Source organism: Manis javanica, chromosome 2, assembly GCF_040802235.1.
Source record: "Manis javanica isolate MJ-LG chromosome 2, MJ_LKY, whole genome shotgun sequence".
Lineage (NCBI taxonomy): Eukaryota > Metazoa > Chordata > Mammalia > Pholidota > Manidae > Manis > Manis javanica.
In genome coordinates, this window is record NC_133157.1 from 118,131,073 (window position 1) to 118,153,222 (window position 22,150).

The following is a 22,150-nucleotide window of genomic DNA, read 5'->3' on the forward strand; positions in this document are numbered from 1 at the left end:
GGCAGAAAGGAACCAGCCAAGAGGAGCAGCTGGAGAGGTGGGAAGAACACCAGGCAGCCTGGTATCTAGAAGAGGGTTTCCTAGAAGTCATGCAGAAATGATGCTGCAGAGCAAGTGAGAGGACTGAAATACCATTGAATTTCCTATGCATTAGCAGTTACTTACTAAGTCCCCAAGTTTTTTAAATGTTAGACTAGATACAATGGAAAAGTGGATGCAAATAACCATTGTGCTGCTTTTTAGGAGATTCTCCCCCAATACTTGCTAGGCTTTATCACTGGAGAGAATCTATATTAATGTATTTTAATGATCCATGCTTTTTTAAAAAATTCCTTGAATAGTTTATAAAATTTGATGGTAAAATATACTTCAAAGAATTCAGACTGAGGTCACAAATTGGACCAGATATTGGTTGGTCAGTAATAAGTCCCTGCAGGGGTTCTGGATCCATTCTTTTTTTTTTTTTTAGATTCATGTTCAGGTGTTTTAATGCATTATAGGAGCTACTGTGTAGTTTGTTTTTAAAAAAATTTTTTTTTTGGTATCATTAATCTACAATTACATGAGCAACATTATGTTTACTAGACTTCCACCATCATCAGGCCCCCACCACATAACCCATTACAGTCACTGTCTAGATCCCTTCTTGTACCTTGGGATGCACTTGGTTTACCACAGGATAGGCAAACTTCATCCTAAATTTTAGACTGGTTTTCTTTGTGAAACAGCCTTGGTTTGCCATCTCCTGCCCACATTTAAACCAAGAATTCCCACCACCCATTCTTCATTCCTCCAGTTCTGCTGATTTTCTCAGTTGTCTTTGTATACCTGCAGACATCACAGATTTCACACAGGTATTCAGGTACACACTTACAGAGGCAGTAGATTATCAGTGCCACAGTCTGCATTTACTCATCCTCAAAGTTACTTCATGTAATTAGTTTTGTCTTCTTCAAACAGATTTTCAACCCTTTGCAGGCAAGACCATGTCATACTATAAACTCATTTTCCTGTTACACTAGCACACCTATTCATCACACAGTAGACTTTCAGGACCTGCTTATTAATTGTCTGGAAAGCTGATTAATTCTTTCCAAGAATTATGGTGGAACAAAGTATAGTAGGCAGTGGAGTGAAGATATGAGAATTTGGCTTTAATTAAAACAAAAATGGAACATTACATTCTTTAAATATTCATGTATTTTTATGTTATCTGCCTTTAAATTCCTTCTTGTCAGAAAAGAAAGTCTTACAACATATAGAAGTTCTTTCTCCTTAGATCATCAGAATTACTAACCATAGAATTTGGAACCTCCCAGTGTGAGCGGCTGCCCTCACCTGCAGAGGCAGTTTTAGCTAATATGCTGTGGAAGTTGTTAGCTCAGGTTCAGGAGGCCACCTTGCAGTACTGGCCTTCACAACAAACCATGCCTCCCCATGAAAAATTTCACTTGGGAAATCAAAACTGAGCTCATTTACAAATAATCCCATCATTAAAATAAGCATAATGTAAGTTTTCTGAAATTTTAAGTATCTCATGCATCTTAAAAATTTACAGGCATCTTCAAATAATTGCTACCTCCAGCTCTGCTGTAAGCTTTGGCTGGATTATGCAAATTAGCCTGGGAAAGCTTCTTATCTATTCTAAAGAAAGTTCTAGAAAACATGGATAGTAAATGAGGAAATTAAAATTTTCCAGTTAGTTTTAACAATCTGTAACCTTCTTTTATAAGGTTTCTCTTTCTGTGAGCTGTATTTTTCAATGTGCAAAAGTGTCAAAGTAAAATGTCTAAGTCAAAACTGTGGTGCTAATTACAAAGTTCAAAATAAATAAGGTAACTACATGGATTTATTTCATATCTTTGTTTTGATAACAGTTGTGATAGTTGAAACTGATATGAGCTAACTGCACTTGCATTTTCACTGCAAGAAATACAGAGATAGATAGATGATAGGTAACTAGATCTATATAAATAGAGATTTATATGTATAACTAGACATGGCCAGTTGATCATAGATCCTAATATAAACTGTTTTATTTATGTGGCATTATTTCTCCCTGAATGGTATGCAGAGTGCTTGTTTTTTGGAGATGTTTTTCTTCTTAATTGTGGTACACCTGATAGCTTATGCTGACTATCAAGAAGAGAAGAAAAAAATTAATTGCAGGACAAATAAACTTGTTAACACAAAAGCATATTCTCTTCCTCTCATTTTACAAAGAAACCATGACTATCCAACAGGCTGTCATTTTTTTAACGGGTTGCAAGGTTAACAAATAAGGATGCAGTAATAATTCCCATATTTCATTTACATAATAGCATCAGTAAATACAGCACTAAACCAAAGCAGTCCCTTGCCATGCACACATACAGTAGATATAATGACAATGCCTTTATGTTTCTTTCAGAGGAAATGTCAGAGAAAAATTAGCAATTTTCCATTTATTTCTAAATTTATATGGCATTTAGTTTCATGTGATAACCTAATATTTTCAGTTATTGCAGTACAGATTTGATCGGCTTTCTTTTTCAGTTGTGCCTATGAGTTTACCAGTGTAATTCTGGCACCCAGAAATGTACTTTGCCAACTATCCAATGTCTTTACATATATCTATAAGCATGCTTACATTTATGTAAAAGCCAGTGGCTCAAATAATGTTGAGTTGTGTATTTATAGAAATATTTTTTCATTAAGAATACAAAGTAGAGAGATTTCAGAAATTCTGTTTCTTTTCACACAACATACCTCTGAAGAGCACTTACCTTCCTAAGTCTTCTTCCTCTTCCTCTTTCTTTACAAGAAGTAATACAAATTCCCCAGAACTCTTAGGAAAAACATATGAAATTAAATGATTTTATTTACAACTTAACAATTCAGTGAGAATCTTTTATTTTCAGTGTTTAATTATATAAAATACTGATCAAATGAAGCAGTTTGCCTTATGCAAGTCTACACTCTGAAGTATAGATTTCTAATGAATTAACTGAATTAGTTCAAAGTACTTGACCTAGAAGCTTTAGACGGTAACAGCCACATTGTTTGCACCCAAATTATTTCTCCTCACATCCTACTTTTTATCTACTCTAAACTACAGAGGACGTGGGAGCTAACATGAAGGCAGGAGAATAATGAACAATATGCTTCCCCAACTTCCCATTAAATGTTTGATAAAAATGCACAAAAAAGACCAGTAATATCAGCAGTACTAGAAGCTGAGTTTGTCTCTACATGTTTTGACACCATACTACTTAGCTACAGGAGATAAATTCAAAGTGGAATTACATAGCATATTTAATAAAATAAAATAACCGACAAGGTAAGTTCACATATAGTGTATTTATAATTTCATAGCACATAGAAAAGATACCTTCTTTTTAAATCCCTGGTATATCTTTTTAAATTGTTCTTACAACGAGACATACCAGGCCAGTCCACAAACTCCCCAAAATTGTAATTAAACTAGATTATATTTTTGACCATGATGGGATTGAGATAGAAGTGAAAATAAGCCTGCAAGTTAAAAATTAATAAGATAATCTGAAGTGAAGAAAGTATAATTAGAGTTAAAAATTATTACAAAAGAGTAAAAATGAGAATAACTACCTGTAAAAACTGTGAATGGGATATAACCAGATCTGTATCCATAGGAAAATTCAAACAATTAAATGTTCTCATTATTAATTGAGAGGAAATAATGAAAAAAGGATGTAAGTAAGAAATTGTTTTAACAGGGAAACAAATATTCAACCCCAGGAAAAACAGAAAAGAGAAATAACTGCCATAAGACAGAAATACACCAAATGAAGCGAAGACAATGTTTTTTTAAATAAAGCAACAAAATAAATAAATTCCTCTCTGATTACTTGAACAAGAAGTCATGAAAAAAATTAGAAGTAAGAACAAGATTATAAAAACTGTACTTAATAATATTAAAATCTTAAGGGAAAGGGACTGGGGAGGATGGGTGGGAAGGGAGGGATAAGGGCGAGGAAAAAGAAAGAGGGCATTACGATTAGCATGTATAGTGCGTGGGGGGCATGGGAGGGCTGTGCAACACAGAGAAGACAAATAGTGATTTTACAGCATCTTACTACGCAGATGGACACTGACTATGAAGGGGTATGTGGGGGGCACTTGGTGAAGGGGGTGCCTAATAAACATAATGTTCTTCATGTAATTGTAGATTAATGATACCAAAAATAATAATACTAATAATATTAAAATCTTGGCATGCTATAAATGCAGTCAATTTCACAAGGACAATTTGAGGCTGAAATATAAATTACCAAGAAGAAATTAGACAGTTTGACAATATGCTACCAAAGAATTGCCTAAGGCTCTAAGAACTCAGGTGTCTTAGGCTACTACAGTCAAAGTTCATGGAATAGGTAATTCCCATAATTATGTAATTTGTTTGAAGAAAAAATAAAAAGAAAAATATAGTTACCTATTTTGTGAAGCTCATGTACCCTAAAATCAAACTCTAACTTATCATTTTAGAGATGAAGAAAAAGAAGGAAAGAAGGAAGCAAGCAAACTATGGATCAATCTCACAGATTTAGAGGTAGAACTCTCAAGGATACTACTAGCTAATAGAGTGTAATATTATATTAAAAGACTCTCCAAATACCACATATTAATGTAACACAGTATCAAAAGGTCAAAAGAAAAAAGTCATCTTGATAAATGCTGAAACAGTTTTTCAATAAAATCCAATACTCAGTCCTGCTGAAAAGCAAAGCTCTTGCTAAAGTAGGACATTCTTTAACAATATGAAGAATATATTTCTTAAACAAATTGTCACTGGAACCAGTTCCATTAGAAAGCTGGATTAGGGTAAGGATGCTAGTAACCACATTTTCTTGTATTATTTGAGAATTTCTAGCTGATACAGTAAAACAGCAAACAGAAGTTTCTAGAAAGCACAACTTTATAAAAGGAGAAGATAGGATTACAAGGGTATTAGTAGACAACATGAGTTTTGATCTTAAAAATTCAAGGAATGAACGAAAATATGCCTGGTGCTAGCAAGATAATTCTTCAAGGATATATAGGCATATAGATATCTTTCCTATAAAATTTATAATGGAAAAAGAGCTCATTGGAAATAACAGCAAAATTGTAATACCTTGAAATAAAGCTGACAAGAAAACCACAAAGGCAAAAAAGAAGAGGTGGGTAATGGAATAACATACTGTGTTTCTGGTTTGGGAGATGAGATATTGTAAATATGACTATTCCAAAATTAATTTCTAGATTAAAAAAAGTTGGATGAAATCTCTATAAGATTTTCCTCTTAGAACTTAAGAAAATGTCCCTAAAGATGATTTGTACATTTCACAAAAAAATAACAATAAATGAAGACTTTCCTTATTAGATAGTAAAATTAATACTATAAATCTATGATAATTAGAACCATAAACCTCTGTTATAAAAATCAACCACAAATTAATGCAACAGAATAGATAGCCCTCAAGTTGATCCTCGTATTTATAAAAACCTGTCACAAAAAGATGCACAGGAAACCAATAAGAAATAGACCTATGATGCTTAAAATTTTTCTGATTTGAAGAAATAAGATAGTCGTACCAAATATTTCCCAGCTATATTAATGATTTAAGTGCATACAATTTTTAAAAATCACACGATATGAAAACTCAGCTTAGGAAAAGAAAAAGCATAAGAATAAAAGGAATCACAAAGAGAAATTGTCATAGACGTGGACTGCATGAACACTAAAACCTCTTAGAGATTACAAAGCATCATTAAAAGTTAAAGGGCTGAATGCAAGTGGATACAATATCTACAACAGATAAAGGGTTAACATGTCGTGTAGAAAGAGCTCCTATGACTTAAGAAAAGCATTAATACCCCAGTGGAGAAATGGGCACAAGACATTCATTTGTTTATAGAATAACAAATGCAAATGGCAAGTAAGCATATATATGACCACCTTAGAAATAAAAAATACAAATGAAAAGTTTTATGGATGAAAAATTATTTAATGGTGATGAGAATGTGCTAATTTTATTCTCAAACAGTAGTGGTGAGATGGTAAGGAGTCAACATTTTGGTGATTTGGCAATACGTAAAAAGAAAAACAAACATTGAAATAGTTTATACTGTCAACGCAGTAAACCCACTTACGAGAACATAGCCAAGGAAATAATCAGAACAAAAAAATGTATGTATGTGGCAAAAACTAAAATTAGAAAATAAGGATATGGTTAGTAAGTAATGACAAATTCATATAAGAAATATTAACAGCCCTTAGAAGTCATTTTTCAAAGAATAACCTTGCCAAACAGCTAGCTAATCTAACCTACTGGGTAAGATATTACAGAATTGGAAGTGAAATAGTAGAAGTTATCTTACTCTCCCAGCTGTAAGGTGGTTCATTAACAAGAACCCCTGTATGTAGCATCCTAGAAAAACCCTTGCGGACTTGGACCTTCAGAGTCCACTTCTGTATAAAACTAAGAATCTCAGTAATGTTACTACAGCCTGGTACAGAGTCCTGTGTTTTAAGACTCCATTGTCATCTCCAGATACGGCTTCTTTGCTACCAGGCTGTCTTAAGCCACTGAAAGCTTGCTTGGCATCTCCCCTTGGTCATGCTTATAGCCAGACTTACACCAATAAGGAGTAATGGCTTATTAAAAATACTGGTATGTTTCATCTCACCTTGATAGGAACCACCTGTGAGTTATAAAATGTGAGCAGAAGGCAAGAAGAAACAAAATATTGCTTGTTTAAAATCAGGTCATGTACTTTTCTATTCTGTTTATAAAAGGCCAATCTGAGGAAATGATTATAAACAATCAGTGAACAATTTTCTAAAATTTGGCTGTTGGTGAAAAATTGACATAGGTTTCACCTCAGGCTATACACTCAAATATGTATCAGATAGATTAGGATCAATATGAGCTTGAAAAATAGTCAAGATCTAATTAAGGGTCCTTAAATGCCACTTCTGAGTTTTCCTTATTCCAGGCAAGTAAGCGTGTCTTTTGTTGTTTGACTGCCTTCGTAGTCCCATGTATTGTCCTACAACAGGATACAGTCCAGCCCAGCCACTCACTGTCCCCAAAGAAGGCGGCACGCTTAACACACCGTCAGCATCACGTGTTCATTCCCATATAGCTCTGCCGGGAGGAGGAGGGGGGCGCCCTCCTTTGACGACTGTGCACGCATGTGCAGTATGGCTGGAAGCAAGGGTGTAGCCTAACCCCACAGATTAGAAGGAAACAAACCAGCCTCTGAGGACACGAAGGCATGACCTCAGCCCAACAGAGAGGACGGTAGCCAGCAGGTACTTAGCGATCATGTCCGGGAGACAAATGATCATCCAGAGGGCATGTCTTTTGGTGACCCCACAGAGTTGCTTTATTCTCCTCTGCCTCTCCTGTGGCTTAAGTGGAAGAGACAGGAGGGTCAGGCAGGGGGCGGCACTTCAGCTAAACCTTAAGAGGGTGATTAAAAAACGAAATGCTCAGTTTTCTAGATGCCATTACACAGTACCCATCTCAGAGAGTGGTGAAAGCTTACAGCCGGGGACCTGGAGGGTACGTACAGGTGTAAGCTGGCTCTAGGGCATCCGTGTTCAGCTTGGACAAAAGGAAGAGCCAAAGGCGTTCCTTGAGCAGTTCCGAGCGAGCTGGGGCCCCAGAGCTGCCTGCAGAGGAGGTCAGAGGAAGCCTGGGAGCCAGACCCATGAGCAGCACACCATCCCCAAAGTGTTCAGGGCACGCGCGGTGAGGGAGAACCACCTGCCCTTCCAGCCTGTCACCTCGGGTGGACTGAGGAGACCACAGATAGAGCACTGAGTACAATAAAGCAAGTGGTCAGACCCCGGGCACGCGGGGGAAATGAAAGTCAGGACCCCAGAGCAGGAGGCCGTGCACGGCAGGCAGCAGCACTGAGGACCCACCGGTATCTGGTTCAAGCACTGCTCGCCTGGCTGAAAGGACAGATGAGGTAAAAGGCACAATAGCGGCTTCAGAAAAGCAGGTCGCAGCCCTGACTAGGGTGAATCTTGCCTTTGACATGCAGCAATGAATATTCCCCTCCTCTCAGATGTCACTATATTGCTTTAAGTTCACAGACTGTCAGAAATAAATGGAGATTTACAAAAACCAAAATGTTGATTTCTTAAAGAAGAAATTACAATAACATAAGTGCATTTCTGTTCTGCTAATATCTGATGTAGACATGTGATACTTATGCAAATTATACTCTGCATGTGTACTTAAGTAAAATGGTGTCATTATCATTAAAATGAGAACCATACTGAAATTCAATTTTCTAAAGCAAATATTGGCAATGAGTTTTATGCTGAGTACAAAAAGTTGAGATTTTTACCCGTGCATTATTTCTAAAATGTGCATTCCTTGTAAACTAAAACACTTAATGAAATTATTACTAAAAATATAATATAAATAATATTTTACCTTCTGGCTATTTAATTTAGCAGTAACCTTTGCATGCTATTATTTATCATGCACATTACATAAAATAGCCATAAACCTAATTTTGCTACTGCCAACATTGATATGCTGGTGATAATTTGTGATTATAAATGTTTATGTCACTTTTGTAATAAAAGGGTTGGAATGATGTTACCAGGCAGTGTTTGTACACCCCCAAAGGAACAAAAATTTCCAGGGAAAATAAGTTTATGCCGTTCTGAATTTTTGTATGCTGTTAGAGTCACGGGTAGTTTGTTCTTCAAAAATAGCCTGGAGAAATTTAATCTGAGCAATCAGACCCTGTTGAATACATCCATCAATAATTTTCACTTACCGGCTGCCCATTTTGCATGGCAATATCTTAAGTGTGATACCCTTGAAGAACAGTCAGCCCTCTGCTTCAGATTATCCTGGTGAAGAAGGTCAATGAACTAACACTAAAGCAGATTCTGTGAGAGATAACAATTAAAGAGAAATTCTAAAAATTCAGTGCACTTTGACATTATTTTTTATTAAGGTAACACCGATATACAATAACATGAGCAACACTGTGGTTGCTATATTGCCCCATTATCAAATCTCTACCACATACCCCATTACAGTCATTGTCCTTCAGCGTAGTAAGATGCTATAGAGCCACTACTTGTTTTCTCTGTGCTGTACTTCCTTCCCCGTGCCCTCTCTATATTATGTGTGCTAATCATAATATCCCTTAATTCCTGTATCCCTCCCTTGCCCCCAACCCTTCCCAGTCCCTTTACCTTTGGAAACTGTTAGTCCATTCTTGGGTTCTGTGAGTCTGCTGCTGTTTTGTTCCTTCAGTTACTTCTTTGTTATTACACTCCACAGATGAGTGAAATCATTTGGTATTTGTCTTTCTCCACCTGGCTTATTTCATCAAGCATAATACCCTCTAGCTCCATCCATGTTGTTGCAAATGGTCGAATTTGCTTTCTTCTATGGCTGAATAATATTCCATTGTGTATATGTACCACCTCTTCTTTATCCATTCATCTACTGATGGACACTTAGGTTGCTTCCATGTCTTGGCTATTGTAAGTAGTGCTGTGATAAACATAGGGGTGCATATGTCTTTTTGAATCTGTGAACCTGCATTCTTAGAGTAAATTCCTAGGAGTGGAATTCCTGGGTCAAATGGTATTTCTGTTTTTAGATTTTTGAAGAACCTCCATACTGCTTTTCACCAGGGATGAACTAATTTATATTCCCACCAGCAGGGTAGGAAGGATTCCCTTTCTCCGCATCCTCGCCAGCATTTGTTGTTTGTCTTTTGGATGTTGGCCATGCTAACTGGTGTGAGGTGATATCTCATTGTGGTTTTAGTTTGCATTTCTCTGGTGATTAGTGATGTGGAGCATCTTTTTATGTGCCTGTTGGCCATCTGAATTTCTTCTTTGGAGAATCGTCTGTTCAGATCCCTGCCCATTTTTTAATTGGGTTATTTGCTTTTTGGATGTTGAGGCACATGAGCTCTATATATTTTGGATGTCAGCCCCTTATCAAATACATCATTTTTGAATATATTATCCCATACTGTAGGATGCCTTTTTGTTCTATTGATGGTGTTCTTTGCTGTACAGAAGCTTTTTAGTTTGATATAGTCCCACTTGTCCATTTTTGCTTTTGTTTCCCTTGCCTGGAGAGATATGTTCATAAAAAGGTTGCTTATGTTTATTATATTCAAGAGAGTTTTGCCTATGTTTTCTAAGCACTTTATGGTTTCATGGCTTACATTCAGGTCTTTGATCCATTTCAAGTTTACTTTTGTGTATGGAGTTAGACAGTTATCCAGTTTCATTCTCTTACATGTAGCTGTCCAGTTTTGCCAACACCAGTTGTTGAAGAGGCTGTCATTTCCCCATTGTATGTCCATGGCTCCTTTATTGTATATTAATTAACCATATATGCTTGGGTTAATATTTGTACTCCTTATTCTGTTCCATTGGTCTGTGGGTCTGTTCTTGTGCCAGTACCAAATTGTCTTGATTACTGTGGATTTGTAGTAGAGCTTGAAGTTGGGGAGTGAGATCCCCCCTGTTTTATTCTTCCTTTTCAGTATTGCTTTGGCTATTTGGGGTCTTTTGTGGTTCCATATGAATTTTAGAACTGTTTGATACAGTTCATTGAAGGATGCTGTTGGTATTTTGATAGGGATTGCATTTAATCTGTAGATTGCTTTAGGCAGGATGACCATTTTGACAATATTAATTCTTCCTAGCCAAGAGCATGGGATGAATTTCCATTTATTAGTGTCTCCTTTAATTTCTCTTAGGAGTGTCTTGTAGTTTTCAGTGTGTAGGTCTTTCACTTCCTTGGTTAGTTTTATTCCCAGATATTTTATTCTTTTTGATGCAGTTGTGAATGGAATTGTTTTCCTGATTTCTCCTTCTGCTAGTTCATTGTTAGTGTAGAGGGATGCAACAAATTTCTGTGTATTAATTTTGTATCCTGCTACTTTGCAGAATTCAAATATTAGTTCTAGGAGTTTGGGAGTAGATTATTTAGGGTTTTTAAATACAATACTGTGTCATCTGCAAACAGTGACAGTTTGACTTCTTCCTTACCAATCTGAATGCCTTTTATTTCTTTGTGTTGTCTGATTGCTCTGGGTAGGACCTCCAGTACTATGTTGAATAAAAGCAAGGAGAGTGGGCATTCTTGTCTCATCCCAATCTTAGAGGGGAAGCTTTCAGCTTTTCACTGTTAAGTATGATGTTGGCTGTGGGTTTGTCTTATATGGCCTTATTATGTTGAGTTACTTGCCCTCTATACCCATTTTGTTTAGAGTTTTTATCATGAATGGATGTTGAATTTTGTTGAATGCTTTTTCAGCATCTGTGGAGGTGATCATGTGGTTTTTGTCCTTCTTTTTGTTGATGTGGTAGATGATGTTGATGGATTTTCGAATGTTGTACCATCCTTGCATCCCTGGGATGAATTCCACTTGGTCATGGTGTATGACCCTCTTGGTGTATTTTTGAATTTGGTTTGCTGATATTTTTTGAGCATTTCTGCATCTATGTTCATCAGTGATATGGATCTGTAATTTTCTTTTTTGTGGTGTCTTTGCCTGGTGTTGGTATTAGAGTGATGCTGGCTTCATAGAATGAGTCTGAAAGTATTCCCTCTTCTTCTGTTTTTGGAAAACTTTAAGGAGAAGGGTATTATGTCTTCTCTAAATGTCTGATAAAATTCAGTGGTGAAGCCATCTGGTCTGGGTGTTTTGTTCTGGGGTCATTTTTTGATTACTGATTCAATTTCATTGCTGGTAATTGGTCTGTTCAGATTTTCTGCTTCTTTATGTGTCAGTCTTGGGAGGCTGTATTTTTCTAGAAAATGGTCCCCTTCTTCTAGGTTATCCAATTTGTTAGCATATAATTTTTCATAGTATTCTCTAATAACTCTGTATTTTGGTGGTGTCCATAGTGATTTTTCCTTTCTCATTTCTGATTCTGTTTATGTGTGTAGATTCTCTGTTTCTTGATAAGTCTGGCAAGGGGTTTATCTATTTTGTTTATTTTTCTCAAATAACCTGCTCTTGGTTTCATTAATTTTTTCTATTGTTTTATTCTTCTCAATTTTATTTATTTCTTCTCTCATCTTTATTATGTCCCTCCTTCTGTTGACTTTGGACCTCATTTGTTCTTCTTTTTCCAGTTTCAATAATTGTTAATTTAGACTGTTCATTTGGGATTGTTCTTCCTTCTTTAAATAGGCCTGGATTGCTAAATACTTTCCTCTTAGAACTGCCTTCACTGCCTCCCACAGAAGTTGGGGCTTTGTGCACTTGTTTTAATTTGTCTCCATATATTTTTTGACATCTGGTTTAATTTGGTCATTGATCCATTGATTATTTAGGAGCACGTTGTTAAGCCTCCATGTGTTTGTGAGCCTTTTTGGTTTTCTTTGTACAATTTTTTTCTAGTTTTATACCTTTGTGATCTGAGAAGTTGTTTGGTAGAATTTCAATGTTTTTAAATTTACTGACGCTCTTTTTGTGGCTAGTATGTGGTCTATTCTGGAAAATGTTCCATGTGCACTTGAGAGGAATGTGTATCTTGCTGCTTTTGGGTGTAGAGTTCTATGGATGTCTTTTAGGTCCATCTGTTGTAATGTGTTGTCCAGTGTCTCTGTCTCCTTTCTTGTTTTTCTGTCTGGTTGGTCTGTACTTTGGAGTGAATGGTGTGTTGAAGTCTCCCAAAATGAATGCACTACAGTCTTTTTCCCCCTTTAATTCTGTTAGTATTTCTTTCACATATGTTGGTGCTCCTGTGTTGGGTGCATATATGTTTATAATGGTTATATCTTCTTGTTTGATTGACCCCTTTATCGTTATGTAATGTCATTCTTTGTCTCTTGTTACTTTGTTTTGAAGTCTATTTTGTCTGATTCAAGTACTGAAAATCCTGCTTTTGTCTCCCTATTGTTTGCATGAAATATCTTTTTCCATCCCTTCACTTTTAGTTTGTGCATGTCTTTGCATTTGAGGTAAGTCTCTTGTAGGCAGAATATAGATGGGTCTTGCTTTTTTATCCATTCTGTAACTCTTTGTCTTTTGATTGGTGCATTAAGTCCATTTACATTTAGGGTGATTATCGATAGATATGTACTTATTGCCATTCCAGGCTTTAGATTCGTAGTTACCAAAGTTTCAAGGGCAGCTTCTTTACTATCTAGCATCTACCTTAACTCACTTACTACGCTATTATAAACACAGTCTGATGTTTCTTTTTTCTTTCCCTTCTTTTTCTTCGTCCTCCATTCTTTATATGTTAGGTGTCATATTCTGTACTCTGTGTATCCCTTGACTGACTTTGTGGGTAGCTGATTTAATTTTGCATTTGGTTAGTATTTAGTTGGTCTACTTCCTTTGCTGTGGTTTTATTTTCTCTGGTGACAGCTTTTTAGTCTTAGGCACACTTCCATCTAGAGCAGTCCCTTTAAAATACACTGTAGAGATGGTTTGGGGGATGTAAAGTCCCTTAATTTTTACTTATCTGGGAATTATTTAATCCCTCCTTCAAATTTAAATGATAATCTTGCTGGGTAGAGTATTCTTGGCTTGAGGCCCTTCTGTTTCATTGCATGGACTATATCATGTCACTCCCTCCTGGCCTGTAAGGTTTCTGCTGAGAAGTCTGATGATAGCCTGATGGGTTTTCCTTTGTAGATGATCTTTTTTCCCTCTGTAGCTGCTTTTAATACTCTGACCTTGTCTTTGATCTTTGCCATTTTAATTATTATATGTCTTGTTGTTGTCCTCCTTGGGTCCCTTGTGTTGGGAGATCTGTGGACTTCTGTGGCATTTTGACATTTTTTATCTCTATAATACACACATCCCTGCATGCCTACTTACATGTAGAAGTTAAGTAATGATCCTCCCATCCAAAATATATGGTCCCACTATTTAAAAAAAAATACTTACAATTTCACATAATTGTGATCATACCATACATTCCAGGATTCCTTTGAGAGCAGTATTTTTTCATTTTCTTTTTTCTGTTTCTTTCTCCCTGTTCTCCTTCCTCAACTCACACATTATGCTCCTCTCAAGGAACCCTTTATTATAAAACATGTTGTCTTTTATGTTTTTTGTGGAGATGCATACGTGGGCTTACACACACATGCACACACAGAGATTTTTGTCATTTTTCTATAAATAGGATCATAATATGAACATTTATATACCTTGCTCTTTCTCTCCAGAACCTTATCTGGAATCCCTGCACAGCAACTGCAATACCCATAGTTCATTCTTTTCAATAGATGTATAATATTTCATGCATGTAGCCCAGTAATTTGTATAACCATTTCCCTGTTAGATTTTCACTTTGTTTTAACTTATTGGCACTATGAGAAATGTTGCAGTAAACATCTTTGAAAATGCCCTTGTATACGAGGGTTTTATTTTTATGGCATAAGTCCTCAGGGAGGGTTGAGTTGAAAGATATTTTGAGTTTTGATAAACTAATTTCTTGAAAGCCCTAACAGCTGATATTTCCTTCAATGATTTGTGAGAATAGACTTTTTCTGACATTCTGTTCAGCAGTGTTATTCTTCTCTTTAACCTTTGCTAATGTGTCTGAAGTAAAATGGTATTTTCCTGTTTTCTTAGTTTATATTTCTGCATCTGCTAGCAAGCTCAGGTGCCTTCCCATGCTGTAGGCTTTTTGGATTTGCTCACCTTCGACATCCTGTTTATATCTTTTGCCCATTTTTCATTCGGTTTGTATTTTTGTAGTCATTTGTTAGCACTCTTGTGTGTTAGAAATACTAACCTGTTACTTGTCATCTGTGCTGTAAATACAGTTTGCCAGATCTATCATGTGTTCTTTGGCCATGTTGTCATGTTAAGGTTTTTCGTCTATTTTTTATGAGGCAGGAATGTCTGCCTTTCTTAAGACTTCTGAATTTTGGTTAAGACATTTGCACCCATAGATTCTTCATGAAGTCCTTGGGATTCTCTTTTAAGAGTTTTGTTAATTCTTTTATTTACATTTATCTTTAAAGAATCAGAAATTCATTTTTATATGTGGCGACTACAGTGATCAGTTAACAAAAGTACAGAGCATATCTGCTATTCACTTAGCACTGTGTCTCTAAGCTAGAATGGAACCAATCAAGCTTCTTAGCATCTTCAAACACCTACCACATGCAGACCACCAGTAACAAGGCAGAAGAGCATTAAAACTTAAGTAATGATCCCCCCATCCCAAAACATGTGGTCTCACTATTTAAAAAAAAATTCACAAGTACAGTTTTATTATGTATAATATAGTAAGGTTTTATATTACTGTGTTAGGGCTGCTGCAACAAATTTCTGCAGACTGGGTGGCTTACAAAGAAGAAATTTATTTCCTCACAGTTCTGAGGTTAGAAGTTCAGGGTGGTGTTGGCAAGGTTGTTTCCTTCTGAGGCCTCTCCTTGGCCTGTAGGCAGCTGTTAGCCATCTTCACCTCATGTCTTTACATGGTCTGCCTTCCATGTGAGTCTGTATCCTAATATGTTCTTATAAGGACACCAGTCATACTGGATTAGGGCCACCCTAATGACCTCACTTTAAAGTCCCTTTCTCAAAATACAGTCACATTCTCAGGTCTTGGAAATGAGGATTTCAACATATGAATTGAGGGGAAACAATTCAGACTTGCAAAGACATCTTCAAGAGTAAGTCTGTAAGTACAGTTGGTGTTCTTGTAAGAGGGAACTCACTGATCAGTCAACCAAAGCTCATGGAAGGAGTGGCATGGGAGACAAGCACTGAAGGATGCTTAAGATTTCAGTGAACCTATGCAAAGCTTTTCTATGAGAAGATGAGAATAAGAAAAGTTATAGCTATAACCATGGTGTGTCAGGGTTCCAAAAAGGTAACCAGAAGATAAGTCATTTTGTGGGGGAATGGGAACTAAAATTGGAAACAAGACCTTAACTAATCTGGATCTAGGAGAAGTCTGAGCTTATTGAAGAACAAAAGAAGAAGTATCTTAAATTTTTTGTTGTTGTTGTTATTATCATTAATCTACAATTACATGAAGAACATTATGTTTACTAGCCTCCCCCTATACCAAGTCCCCCCCACAAACCCCATTAGTGTCACTGTCCATCAGCATAGTAAGATGCTGTAGAATCACTACTTGTCTTCTCTGTGTTGCACAGCCCTCCCCATGCCCCTCCCCCCCACATTATACATGCTAATCATAAGGCCCCTTTCTTTTTCCCCCGCCCTTATCCCTTCCTTCCCACCCATCCTCCCTACTCCCTTTCCCTTTGGTAACTGTTACTCCATTCTTGGGTTCTGTGAGTCTGATGCTGTTTTGTTCCTTCAGTTACTCCTTTGTTCTTTTACTCCACATATGAGTGAAATCATTTGGTACTTGTCTTTCTCTGCCTGGCTTATTTCACTGAGCATAATACTCTCTAGCTCCATCCATGTTGTTGCAAATGGTAGGATTTGTTTTCTTCTTATGGCTGAATAATATTCCATTGTGTACATGTACCACATCTTCTTTATCCATTCATCTACCAAAATGGATCAAAGATCTGAATGTCTACTACTGTGGAGAAGAAAGGAGACAGGGCCCAACCTCAGAGATTGGTTGGAAAAGTGCCTTCACTCTTCCTGTCTATCACAAATCTCAGTTAACATAGTCTCATCAACAAAGATCTCATTTTCCCTTGTTTCATGAGTAAAAGGATGGTAATGCATGACTGAGTGGTTTTCTCTGATTAGCACTGTTCCATGCATGCCGCCTCAATGAAGTACTCCCCAACTAGCTGACCTGTCTTTGTCATCAGCAATTTGAAAGGAATGAGATGGATAATGTTAGAATATGAATGTTATAAGTGATAAGTATGTTCACCTGGTAGGCTGGACATGGGCCTAGAAAGTTGGATAGTATAAGTCTCTATGCTGCTTGAAACTGCCAATTATGGTTGTTTACACACAGTAAGTGTTAAATATTCATTGACTTGTTTCTACTTGCATTGATTTGATGAGTATTGTTTGGAGAAATTCGGTTTCTCTGTGTATTTCTACATCTAAGGATTACGATTATATGTAATAATGATCTGTTCCTGCCCTTAACATCCTGCTAGGAGATGCATGCCCAGATACCTGTTGAGTGTAAGTCATCCTTCAATAAGTATCCATACTCCACTCCCACCTGATCTTGATATATCTATCGAGCAGAAATTCCTGCACAAATGCAGTTGAAAGATGGGGTGGTGAAAAATCATGAGAAACAGGAAGGCTTCATGGCAAGCCTGTTAGCTCTGTAAATACAAAGCCACTTGGAATGAGCACTAACCACTGGGTGTGCAGATCATCACAAGGTCTCACCATATTGCTACTGCTTTGAGAACTTGGCTATATTGACAAAGCAGGAAAAGATGACCAACATTATTCTTTCTTGGTCAAGGTTTTTGAAGACACAGCTGAGAAGTCTAATAGTTGAGGTTCTAAATCTTGGTGAAAGAGTAGATCGGATTTTTAAAAGAATCAAGCTACACATGAGCATTCTCCTTGTTTGGGTACAGCACAGGGGGTATCAATGTGAGCACCATGCAGTGCTTGGATGGGTGGGTCACTGTGTAAGGCCAGTGCTGAGGGAGGGAAGGGGACAGCAAGATTCTATGAGCATTAGACCCCTCTTTAAATGTTGTATGGTGGCTTTGACCCCTCTCCCAATCCATCCTCTGAACTGCTGAACCTTTGCTGCATTACCAAACTATGCATTTCTTTTCTTACTCTTCTTTCCTTTCCCTTAGCGTTCAAAGTCCTAGACTACCCGACAATGGGAAGGAAGCATGTGGTCAGGAATATAAGGGTTGGTGGGAGGGACAAAGGTATTTCCTCTTGCACTTTAGCTCCAATTGTATGTGTGTAATTTCCTATTCCCCCAAAAGGAGAACACTGCTTGATAATAGTCTTTGTAATTGAACACTTGTTTATGATCACCTTTCTTGCAGGTATTTCTAATGGAGACGAACCAAAAATATTAAGATCCCCAAAAAGGCCCCAGAAATCCAAAACATTAAACAGCCCTGAAGACTCCACATACTACTGTCTGCTACATGTAAGTGGCTCACTCTTCTTATCAGATGGGCCCCATCGCATGCACTAATGCTCCTCTTCCTCTGGGTCTGAGTCTCTCCCATAGTCCTGTAAACCCACATCATCCCCGCCATTCTCTCTGCTGGTCCATTAATCTGAGACGATATGCAAATATCAACCCTGAAAAAGAAACACATGAAAGCAGGGCTCTCCAGAGAGGGGCTATAATGTAAGGGGGCGAGCTATGATGAAATTAGAAGACGTGGAAGGAGGGACAGATGGAGCCTTTTACTGAGTGCTCTCAAATCCCAGGCCTAGAGTGAGGCACGTTCACATACTTTGTGACGTCTAGTCCTGGAAACAGCCCTTAAGGTGGATTCCCATCTTGTGGATCAGGACTCTGGGCACAGATAAGGCTGTCCTCCTCTGCCAGGGTTGACTGTCCTGAGGCCTTCCGACTGCTCAGCTCCTGCCCACTAGGCAGTGTGAGGGCTCCTGGGCATCACCCCTGCCAGCCCACCCTTCCTCTTCTGCTCCTGTCCTCCATGCATACCACCATCATCCCCTCAATTACCTAAACCAAGGACTTGGGAGCCATCCTGATCTTGCCCTCTCCCTCTTACCTGACATCCAACTAGTCATTGCATAGTGTGGCTCCCACTGGCAAAGCCCCCTCCAGTTCATGTCCCTTCTCTCACCTCACAGCACTGACTCTCCTTAAGACCATCACATTCCTCCTTGAGAACAGTGCAGGCCCCACATCACTGCTTCCCGTCAGCCTCTCCAGCTCATGCCAGAAACCCTCTAAGACAGAAATGTGATTGTGTTTCTCCCCTGATGGTTCCTTTAGCTAAAGCCCAGCCCTCCTGAGGCCGTCCTCACTGGGGCCAGGAAGCCCTTCAGTCTCACCTCCCGGTTCCCATGCTACCTGCCATGGTTAGCTGCCCCCGAGTCCTTTGTGCCTGCCAGCCTTTCCCTTTGCATTACTGACTCACTCTTCCACGTCCCTCTGCCAGACTGAGAAAGCAGCGATTCTCCATGCCCAGATGGCACCCAGAGAATGATTGCAATCTGCTGGGATGAAGCTTCCCACTTGACTTCCAAGCCAACCAGTCTCCTAGTCCTCTCCCTTCTCCCTGGAGAGAAGGCTCCTCTCCACCACGGTGCTGCCTAGCGCCCCATCTCAGACTGTCTCTTCTCATTACCTTTGGGTAATCTCATGACCCCATTTGCTGCTGATTCTGAATCTTTATCTGTGGCTCACATCTCTTTCTAATAATGACTCAGGGCCAACAGTTTCCTCAGAAACTGAGTAATGGAGCACATTCATATCAAAGGCCCTGTCGAGTTTTATTATTTTCTCTAGTAACTTCCCTGATGCACCACATTGGTAGTTTGGGCCACCCCGAGGCCTTGTTTCCCCCGGTTTGGTTACCTTCTTCATTCTTGGGAAGACCTCTCCATGAATAAAATGGTAGGTATATTTCCAAAAGGAATGACTGAGGAACAGAGTCTTCAAAGTCCTCTGAGGTGAGACCTCTGTTCTCTCAAAGGAAGGCGTCCTCAAGAAATACGTTGAAGTCATCTTTTTTAAAATTGCTCATCACATGCTTTTGAATAAGTACAAGGGTCCCTACCCTGTGAGGCATACAAGGTTCAGTGACTCAGGATTTACTTCAGGGAGAATGAGCTTGCTGCCAAAGTTTTCTCAGTGTAAAATTATCCCAACAATGTTTGCCTTAAGAATGTAAGGTTAAATCCATCTAGGAAAAATGACTGAAATAATTTTTAGTGAGTTATTTTTCCCTCCTCTTTCCCTGTTCTGTACTCTAGTTCTGTAAGAAACTGCCTTGGGACATTTGCTTCTTTATTTTCACTCCAAAATTCAAGTTGATAATCTGTAATTTCAAAACTATAATTGAAAATGTTCTTTGTCTCAGTGATAAATGTCCTTAAAATAAAGCCCCAGGTGTTAGAATTTGTATTAAACTCTCTCCCATGAGTACAGTGCGCTTCCCTCTTCACAGTGAAGATGCAATTTCATGCTTTTCTTGTTGACCTTGCTGCTAGGAAACTAAGAGACAAACGTAGGTCTCCATCTTCACACACTTCTGCCCTCTTAGTTCCTTACTTACAACTCCTATTTTATTATCTTGATTGTATAATTGCTTCTATTATAAATCATCTTAAATAATTTTTGCAAAGATATATTACTGAATTACACTTCATTAGAATATTCTAACACAGGCAAGAGTGAAACAAGCCTGGGCAGCATTTCCTCTTCTAAGAATTCCTGTAACTGAGAACCAGCTTCTGTACACCATCTCCCAGAGGAGATGCTGGTCCAGAATAAAAGGGGGTCCTCATCAGCTTGAGAACTCAGGGGCAGAATGTTATCGATTCTTGGTTGTATACGGGGGATCTCTTGTCACTCAACACAGTGCTATCATGTAAGTATAACTTTGGATTATAGAAATTGTTACCAGCAAAGAGACATTTTTCAGATAATGTGTCTAGGAGGCAGGACCTCTGTCATATTAAATTGACCACAACAGCCACAGCAGACCCACCCTGGTCCCAGGGATCACTGACTAGATGGCCAGGGTCATTATACCTATGGTGGTATTGTACTTATTTTGTAAGCATGTCCTAGCTTATGGCACTGGATCAAGAATGTGAAGTAATAGGAAATGGGAAGGAGGATGGAATGTAACTGGTGTCGTGCCCCCAACATTGTTGTTTCCTGTATGGTCCCCTTCCAGACTTGATGCACCTATGCTCATTTCTACCTCATCCACCCACTAAATACCAACCAGTAAGAGTAAGAGAGGCCAAGAACTGTTAGACTCATCCAACATTTTAGTATATTACAAGCAAGAAATCATGAGAAACAAATGATTTAGTGTATCTAAAAATACTGGGGAAAACCCTCAATATTTACAAACCACAATTCATTGCCATTTTTATTACCTTGCACTTCTATGGCACCGCCAGCTTGAAATCTGCAATAGGGTTTCAACAGTTATATTATCTTTGGCTTGTTCAAGGTGGGTGTGATATTTGTTTTCTCAGCCTATGAAGACATATATGTTCTTGCAAAATGTAAACATATGAGCTCAAATATATTGTGTCAGCACACAGTGGATCACATTACTAATGTTACAATATGAAAGATAATATTGCTCTATATGAAAAGTAGAATGAATTACCATTTGTAGGTGCTCAAATTAAAGTATTGATTAAAATATATCTAATTACATCTATACTTAAATATCCCAGTTTGTGCCTTGATGAAGTTCTGAACTACGAAAATATCTTATAAATGAACATATATAAAATCTACGCTTCTACTTTTGTGCCATAAATGATTAGTGAAGTCATATTTCCTTTCTTTTTTGGATGGCAGCACCTACCCTCACTAGCCACCCATCTTCCCAGCAAACAAGGAAGATACATAGCAAGACATCATAGCAGCCCAATTAACCTGCCTGAATTACAAGTGCTTTTGTGGTAGAGAGATGAGTTTTCATTCTGGTATTTGTTCCCGCATTTGTAGGTAGATGGACCTTATGTAATCTTGTGTATACTGAGCACTGTGTAAAAAACTCTCTTTTTCATATGTAATTGCAAAGATTAATTGCCTTCCATGCCTGGTGAAATAATCCCAAGTTCAAAATTAGTTAAATTTGAGTAAATGATATTTCTTTAGATTTTAAAAATATGGTATCCACTTATTGCTAAATTAGTTTTATAAGAACAAATGTACTTATGTATGCTAAAACTATAGTAATATATCAGTTATATTAAGATCATAATGTTTTATAGATTTTTAAAATTCTATTCCCTTTAGAAGTCAATCCAAGAAGAAAAAAGACGACCAAGGAAAGATAGGTAATTACTATTTTTAGATTTCAGTAAATCATCTTATTTAACCAAAATATATGTCCATATGGTCAAATTATGATTGAAAATCACCTATTTTATGTGAATTGTTTTGGGAAGTAGTGTGCTTTCAATATATTTATAAATATGTGACTTATATGTACTTTATAAGATCTTGCCTTTTGGGAATTTGTTGAGCTAACACAGTGCAACACATAGAGTA

General features: G+C 37.7%; 1 protein-coding gene across 1 annotated transcript in view; it reads left to right on the top strand.

Annotated features, from left to right (window-relative positions):
* LOC108388448 (myosin-IIIa-like) overlaps positions 1-22,150 on the top strand; it is a 99,942-nt gene that overhangs the window by 69,675 nt on the left and 8,117 nt on the right. Inside the window, 2 exon segments of the mRNA XM_073220233.1 lie at positions 17,961-18,067; positions 21,896-21,936. Of these exon segments, the coding sequence (XP_073076334.1) occupies positions 17,961-18,067; positions 21,896-21,936 (148 nt within the window).